General features: G+C 44.8%; 1 protein-coding gene across 1 annotated transcript; it reads right to left on the minus strand.

Moving 5' to 3' along the window:
- Positions 1 to 6,114: 6,114 nt before the first annotated feature.
- Positions 6,115 to 8,023, minus strand: LOC123320629 (cell division control protein 2 homolog 3-like). The gene is made up of 3 exons (XM_044907996.1): positions 7,830 to 8,023; positions 6,451 to 7,019; positions 6,115 to 6,395 (listed from the first exon to the last, which is right to left on the minus strand). Exons 1-3 carry the CDS (start codon positions 8,021 to 8,023, stop codon positions 6,115 to 6,117), a joined length of 1,044 nt encoding a protein of 347 aa, XP_044763931.1.
- Between the last annotated feature and the right edge of the window lie 486 nt (positions 8,024 to 8,509).

An 8,509-nucleotide genomic window follows, 5' to 3' on the forward strand; every position in this document is an offset into this window, starting at 1 on the left:
GTCCCGTTTGTAGTGTTTGTTAGCAGTAGCTGAAGTCATCAAGAGGGCAAACTTGTTATGGGTTGGTGCCTCTATGGCTGCAACTACTTGTCTGGGGTCTAGCGTCCCAATGATTCGCCATCGGCGTCCGTATTCCTGTCTGCGTCTTCCGTAAAGGTCTTTAGTGTGCAGTCGCGTCCATGGAGTCAGGTTCGGTCCGTATTTTCTGAAGGACAAGTGGGCTATTGCCCACGTCGTACCTATCCGCAGCCGTCAAGTACGTCCGTATGTGTTGGCGAAACCATGGTACGGGTATGTTTGTGTGGTAGAGTTTTTTGGTTTGGAAAGTGAAGGTTCTAGTAAGAACGTGGTCTGGGTCGTAGTCCATCACTGCGTATCTCAGTAAGCCTCGTTGCTGTTCACCTTCCATGTCGTCATCGTCGTCGACGTCAATGAGGCTACTGGAACACACAAGTGATTTAAGTCGGTTGTAGTCTAGTAGTCTTGTCGTCCCGTCGTTGAAGTATTTGAGTTTTAGCTCGGCGTCGTACATTCGACGGGCGGCATCGCGGGTAGGATCCTCCTTCCAGGACTGTCTCGCATCTATCACCTTTCGGAGATAGGCGACGGCCGTGGAATTTATGTGTTGCTTCCAGTCGCCATCGAAGGTAGCTAAACAACAGAGGCTTTCGGCTCGTTCCTCGCGCCGCTGTACGGTGAAGGTGTCCCCAATTAGAGAAAGGTACGGAGACATTTGTTCTAAAGCTGATATAGCTTCTTCGAAACCGTCGAAATTAGCTACGAACTCAATTCGAAGTTGCAGATTGTTCTTGATGTGCTCTAATCTGTGGCGGTGGGAAGTTTCGAAGTTGTTCATGAACTCCGTCTTTCTCATCACTTAATTACCGCACGTGCGAAATTACCCAAATACCGTATGGATGGCTATGTTGGACTTTCGTAAAGCCCTTACCATATGGTTTGTGGGGTCGTACGACTGGAGGTAAGTAATTTCGGGATATACATCACCGAACGGCTGTTGGTACGTGATATACCCGCCGTGATACACCCGACAGGTGTTTTCTCCTTCAGGAATGAAACTTGAAACCAGGCCGCGAAATTATCATGATATTTTTCATAAATATCAAAATATCGGATATTTTGATATATCCAGAAAAGTGATATTTATGGGATATTCCCATAAAAAATCACGAAAAGAAAATGAAGAAGAATAATAGTTCATTCCAAACTAAATTTGAAAAAGCATGTAATTCTAAATATAAAAAATATATAATTCTCAATATAAAAAAATACACACCTATGTATGTAATTCTCGATATAAAAAAAATAGCTAAAACTTTTTAGAATTCTCCGTTTTCCAATTCATCCATTTTGAATTCTCCTTTTCCTTATTGGAATCATAATTCAAATATTCGAAGAAAAATACCAATTTGCCTATGTTTTCCGTCGTTAGGTTATTTCTCAATTTTGAATGTAACAGTCCAAAGCTAGAGAAATATCGCTCAATTCCAGATGTAGAGGCTATTGCTGTGAATAAATGGTTACACAGGTCAAGAAAAAGTTTCTTTTCAGGCCAATCCGATTAAGATATTGTAACTGATTTCCACTAAATTATCGGATGCGATTTTCTGAAACTTGGCCCAAACAGAAATTTAGGAAATGGCTTAGACTTAGAAGTCAACGCCATTACAAAGGGAACGAAATCTGCATTAGTAGATATTAAATATTCATATGCTTTTTTTGGGTCTTCATTAGGAAGTCTTTGTCCCAAACATCGATGGTCCAACATGTTTGCTTGAAAATGAGGCTAGTCCAGAGCCATATATCTTCTTTTCCAGGGATCTTCATATCCTCAGCAAACAAATTAGGAAGATGTGCTGAACAACGATATTCTATCATATCAGTGCTTTCAAGGGCAAGTTTTTTCGCATTTTTTTCACATTTCCCGTTTTATCGGTTACGAAACTTCTCACCTAAACTTCGAATTTTCCTTCCCCTCGGTTTATAGCCTCAATTGCGATTTGCCGTTTTCTTCTATGAGCCTGAATTGTAGGAAATACAATATTTTTATTTATTTATCTATTTACTTATCAATTCCGGACAGAAACAGGACGAACCTGAAGCAGTGTCCACAATTCAGTGTTACAGAAATAAAAATTAATATGAACGTTTCCAACGGCATGTAGACAGGAATTTAATTCTTAAAGAAGTACCACCCAGAGCAGGATTCGAACCTACGACCCCCCGATTACCGGTCAGGTACTCTCCCAACTGAGCTACCCGGGTGACGCGAGGATCCATCTGCATTGTCTGGAAACCACTATCCTCAGAATTCGCGTGTTAGTATTATCACTTCCTAACTGTGGCCTTCGAAAGCGATTGGAAATGTTAAAGAGGTGGTGGGGATCAACATTCGCTTTCAATGATCTTCGGGATTCATCATATCCATTTCCCGGAGCGTCGTCGACATATAGCGATATCAGCAGGGATCGGATGCGAACCTCCGATCATTGAACAAATTAGCCGAATATATAAATTTGGATGATAGTTTAATGTCTGAATTATAATAATATGAAAATTCGGATTCATTACACTCTTCCTTATCGTCCTGGTGTTCAGACTCACTTGCGTTGGACCTTCGATATAGATTTCTTCTGACTGCTGTTGACCAGGCAGGGAATTTCATTTGGGGCATTGGTGTTGTTCTCTATTGCTAGCTGACACTGAAGTTCTTATTTAAGTTTAATTGAGTCAATTTTGGCCATTGTTGTTCTGTCACAGTGAATATCAATAAGGATATTTAACATTGTCATTTTGAAGGATATCCTTGTTTGACTAGGACTATACGATTTCCCTCTTCTACTCGAAGGCTGGTAACGCTCATGAAGACAATAAGTTGGTCAAGTTTTACATACTCAACATGGTGACAAGGAGAAGGCGAAAAAAGTTCTCGGTTACGCTGAGGGCACAGTGGTTTTGACGATTATTCAATGCTTTCTTGTGTATCTGATACTTTCCCTGTCATGGAATTTTTTTACGAATCAGAATTGAATCTATTTTTGCTCTGGTGGATCGAGGTGTCATCTGCAATGTTATGGAAATGGTGTGATATACATACCTGTCTGGCTCTCCCTACTGTTATCGGAAAATTTCAGAATCTCTCTGACCATATCTGCTTCAGCTTCTGCGTCCGACATTCTTCCGTTCCGTAGGAAGTCCTGCCATCATCTTTCATACACGACGGTATTTCTACTTTGAAGCGATCGCTTCGTTCATCTCCACAAAAAATCACCTATCATCCATTTTTCTTCCTCACTGTATTCGTCAGCTTTATACAACTGGTATCCGAAATCGCTCGAATATGTGGGATTCCCATCTGCCATGGCCTTCTTGAGGCATGCTCCTCGATTTGAGGGGACCTCAAGAAATTCCAGGGCCATGGGATTTATATCGTATCCGTCATGGTAATATTTTTGTTTCGTGTATATGCTCCTTTCTATGAAATCGCAAGTAACCCATGCACTGGCTGCGCAGCATTTCTCATTTCTCCTTGCAGTAGGGAGCTGCACAATATTAGGTTAGTCACGAAACTATTGAATCTCTGCGTGATTTGAAATAAAAATTGACCTCTTCAAGCATTTTTCTGACGGTAACAGAGGAGTGAAATAGAGTCAGACAGAACGGATGTATCTCATTTATTATCTGTGTCTAGTACAGAATAACGGTACGGTTTATATTAATTTCTGTCATTGACGGGACTTTTTGTCAAAGTTCTTGGCCACATAATGGCACCTTTGGCAGACCTGGGTTAGCTTCCTGGACACTTTCCGGGAGGGTGTAACGGGTTTTCCTCGGTGTACTCGAGCGCCAGCTATTCTTTAAGGGAGAATAGCAAACCTACCCTGGCAGCTACTAGCCGGAGACAAGGTTCCCTGGTGTCTAGGGTGTTAGCGACGCCCAATGATAGTCAAAATCAACGTACACAACTTTTATTTTGTCGACTCGTAAAAGGGGAACACAAATGGCACCATTACAAAATTCTTGCAGTGACTCGAAATCAGTGAATTTACAGGGCAAAACGGACGGAATGACACGGGATCCGATCTCAAAAGATATACGGAGGTTAACGGACTTGTTCGCCAGCCAGAACCTGAGACGTACACTTAACGGATAGATATCGGACTTCAGCCAGGTTAGGGGATGAAAGACGGCACAGATTTACGACAGCTCACCCCTAGGTGCGTTCTTCGCTCCCTGAGTATCCACCCAGCGGGGTTCTTCGATAACAGCTGAGGTGAGCGTCGAAACTGCGGGGGAGGAAAGAGGGTTAGCCACTCCAAAGTGCTTCCGCACCCCCTGAGTATCCACGCCAGCGGGGTGCTTTAGCAGTAGGGGTGGAATTTAACCCGGAGTAGGAAGGGATGAAGGAAGGTTTTTCGCCACTCCAAAGTGCTTCCGCACCTCCTGAGTATCCACGCCAGCGGGGTGCTTTAGCAGTAGGGGTGGAACTTAACCCGGGGTAGGAAGGGATGAAGGAAGGTTTTCCGCCACTCCAAAGTGCTTTCCGCGCCCCCTGAGTATCCACGCCAGCGGGGTTCTTCTGCAGTAGGAGTGGAACTTAACCTAGGGGTAGGAAGGGATGAGGGGAGGCTGAAGTTTCAATGATACGAAAGAGAGAAAAAAAATGGCGAAGTGTCGTTTTACCTATGGTTTGGCCACTTGCACTCGCAAATCAGAACGAATCGCCTAAACACCGTGAATAATAATACAAAAAAAAAAAAACTGGAATTCTATTCATAAGAGAAAAAACTAAAAGAAATCTTCTAATTAATATATTGACGGCCGGTACTAGTCGTAGGCGAAAAACTATGTGACAGCAAGTTAACATTCGGTGAATCAATCGTAAGTGAAGTGACCTGCGGGGGGACATCTGATTTTATACCCACAGGGGGGGGTGCGGAAATCAGATGTGCCCGACAGTCGAAATTCGGTAAATTATGCGTCGATGAAGACGTTTTAATTTCGACTTATCTGTGCTAGCGAACAAAAAAAACTCGGTTATCTTCCAATTCAGGATGTTTTATACGGTGCGACATCGTTTTAAGGAGGAAATGAAAACGGAATAAAAACGGTACGGAATATTTACAATTCGGAACGATGTCGGAATCCTGAATCGGAATTTCGAAAAGATTTCTCGGAAAATTAATTCAAAACAAAATCACTTAAAAATGAAACCTAAAATAATTATTCTAAAATGGGTTTGAAAACTACCCTCTCGTTACAAGGGTGGTTCTTCCTTCTGGGCTGGAGCGGTTCGAAGTTTATTATTTATTGGACCTGTGGGAGACGGTGCAAGACCTTTGTTCTTTGCATCGCCACATGGACAATTCCGAGAGAGGGTGCCCAGTAGACCGCAACGGCTGCAGAAGAGTATTTGGGTTCTGTTACAGGTGGCTCTGGTATGCTTCCCTTGGCCACACCTCCATCACAAACCTGGGCGGATATCGAAGTACACCTGGTGGCCCATAGTGCAAACGGTTCTGGTGGACGGTGATAAGTACTCGTATTGGTTGGTTTGGTGTTCTAGTGTTTGTGCACTCTTCTTTATCCTTGCCTTAGTGTCCGGGTACTTTTTATCGACTCCTGTTTTTCCCCAGGATTCGATGGTTCCGGATGGGATCTTCCCCCTGGATAGTGTTGTCTCTGGTTGTCTCACCGGCGACGGCACTCGGCGTCGGGCGCAGGAAGGCCTTCGCTGCCCCCAACGGCAAGGAAACCGGCCTGGGTGGATCCTCGGCCATGTCTTCCTCCTCGGGGTCCACGAATTCCAATTCTTACGGTATAGAATTTCTATTTCCAGGCTATCTTCGGCCATGGCTTCGAGATTCGGGGATGCGTCAGCGGTAAGTTCTTGTTGGAAAAAGGGACAGGGTGAGTGCAATGTTACCTTTTAGCATGGGATCATTATTTTTTTTTTCTTTGATTCCCTCAGTCCCACTGCGACTAGAGACGGACTCACCTCACGGTTCCTCGGTCCTGGCGGAGTCCGGCGGTACCCAGAGTCGTCGTACGATGCCGGACGGGAATCTGAAGCGATGGCGGACTCGGGGGCCATATTTACCCTCTGACAGTAGTGCTCGCACCCTCCGCTCCAAAGTCTTCGTCCATTCTGAGAGGTTCTGAACGGTCCGGAGTCTTGATGCCAGGTCTGGCGGTAGGCGGGTCACCCACGGACCATCGGACTGTGGCGACGGGGTTTTCTCCAAGTCTACCACGGAGCACAGATAGACGGCCGGCCACTCTCTCTGGTCGGCAGGGCGGCGGAGGGACGGCTCGTCCATCAATAGCCCTTCGACCTACCAGGCAACGGATGGCCAACTCCCTCTGGCGTTCTTCGCCTGGGGAGGAGAACCCAGTGCTCCGTAGCCTGGTCTTCGGTGCGGCAGCGCCGGCCAGTGGCCACATCCATGGCCACGAGCCCTAAGGCCCACAGGTCCACCGCGGTATTGTACGGCTCCTGGCGGAGTTGTTGCAGGCTCCAGTACATTGGAGTGCTAGACAACCCGGTCAGGAGTGGTCTGTACGGTGTTAGTTGATCGGCCACCCCAAAGTCGGCTAACATAAACCGAGCCCCCTGTCTCAGCACATTGCCGGGTTTCAGATCGCGGTGGAGCACGCTCTGCCGATGGCATTCTGCGAGGCCCACAGCGATCTGGCGGACTACCCGGAAGAAGGAAGAGGGGCCTCTCCTCGGACCCTCGCGGGCGAGTAAGGTCCTTAAATCCTCCTCACACAATGGCAAGACCATGTAAAGGTACGGGGGCTCCACCAACGTCTCGATGAGCAGTACAATGTTACGGTGGTCAAAGAGACCCATGAATTCCGCTTCCCTGGCGGCTACCGGACTCAGGTGGAACTCCTTGACGGCTCGACGTTGGCCCTCTTGACCACGTTCTCTGGCACTATAAACGCGGCCAAAGCCGCCTTCCCCCAGAATGGCCTCGAAACGGTACTTCTCCATCCTGTAACGGTAACCAATATTAGTATCAAATATCTATAGATCGAAGGGCAACCTCGCTACGGTAATGGAGTAGACTGTACTGCCAGCGCCTCAACGGCGAGTTTTGGGCGCCGGTAAATTAACCCGACCCCCTTAAGGACCAACGGCTTCGGGCGAATGAGTCTTTAAGGGTGGATGATGGTCCCAGGTCTTGAAGAAATGCGAATCTAAATCGCATTTCCTCCAGTTTGTCTATGATCTATGTCGGTGTCCCTCGGTCTCTCTCTCTTATATTTTTCCAGATTATTCATCTACATCCTGCAAATTCCACATGAATATGTGAATTATTTTTTCTTGTAAGACAGACTTTTCGTACTCTGGCCGCTCCTTACGATTGCTCGGGCGCCAGTGGGGCAATCAGTCAAACCCCACGTCTCTCACAGAATCTCCAAAGAATAAGAGAGCCCGGGTAGACTTGAGTATCAGTGGAGAAGGGTATCGATGAAGACTAAGGCGGTAGTGTCTTCTAAGTGTCTGCTTTTCAACGGTCTTTAGGCGTTAAAAAGAGTACTTACCTCTTCTAACTAAACTCTTAGATGAAACTGATTTAATAAGCTCTCACTGGCAAAATAGTTGGCAAGAAAATTGTTGGGGTGGTATCTCAATTATACCCCAAGTTCTAAGAGTTCTGGGTTGGTGAAAACTTAGGGACTCGAGGATTGAGATTGATAATGCGGATCACTTGATAATGAACGTTTATTTCCTAATCTAACAAACTATATATAGTGAATTGTACAATGACGTCAAGACCACATAATCGAAATCGACTTACATTCTGCATATGAAGGTGAAGGTGTCCCGAATTAAAGAAAGGTACGGAGACGTTTGCTCCAAAGCAGACTTAGCCTCTTCGAAGTCGTCGAAATAAGCTACGGACTCAATTCGAAATTGCAGATTGTTCTTTATGTGCTCTAATCTGTGGCGAAGGGAAGTTTCGAAATTGTTCATAAACTCCGTCTTTCTCATTACGTAATTACCGCACGTGCGAAATTCCCCAAATACCGTATGGATGGCGATGTTTGACTTCTTAATGCCCTTACCATATGGTTTGTGGGGTCGTACGACTGGAGGTGAGTAATTTCGGGATATACATCACCGAACGGCTGTTGGTACGTGATATACCCGCCGTGATACACCCGACAGGTGTTTTCTCCTTCGGGAATGAAACTTGAAACCAGGGCGCAAATATATCATGATATTTTTCATAAATATCAAAATATCGGATATTTTGATATATATACTGAAAAGTGATATTTATGGAATATTTCCAAAAAAAATCAAGAAAGGAAAACCAAGAAGAATAATAGTTCATTCCAAACTAAATTTGAAAAAACATGTAATTATAAATATAAAAATATATAATTCTCAATATAAAAAAATACATACCTATGTATGTAATTCTCAATATAAAAAAAACAAGTAATCCTCATTATAAAAAAAAATAGGTAAAAC

Source organism: Coccinella septempunctata, chromosome 9 (assembly GCF_907165205.1).
Source record: "Coccinella septempunctata chromosome 9, icCocSept1.1, whole genome shotgun sequence".
Classification (NCBI taxonomy): Eukaryota; Metazoa; Arthropoda; class Insecta; order Coleoptera; family Coccinellidae; genus Coccinella; species Coccinella septempunctata.

Excerpts from the sequence above, each read along its gene's own strand:
- LOC123320629 (XM_044907996.1), bottom strand. The coding sequence starts at position 8,023 with ATGAGAAAGACGGAGTTTATGAACAATTTCGAAACTTCCCTTCGCCAC. Across the intron at positions 7,020-7,829 it reads TTCACCTTCATATGCAGAAT|GATGGAGAAGTACCGTTTCG; the intron begins GTAAGTCGATTT and ends TTACCGTTACAG. Across the intron at positions 6,396-6,450 it reads GGCCATGGATGTGGCCACTG|GCGAAGAACGCCAGAGGGAG; the intron begins GCCGGCGCTGCC and ends TCTCCTCCCCAG.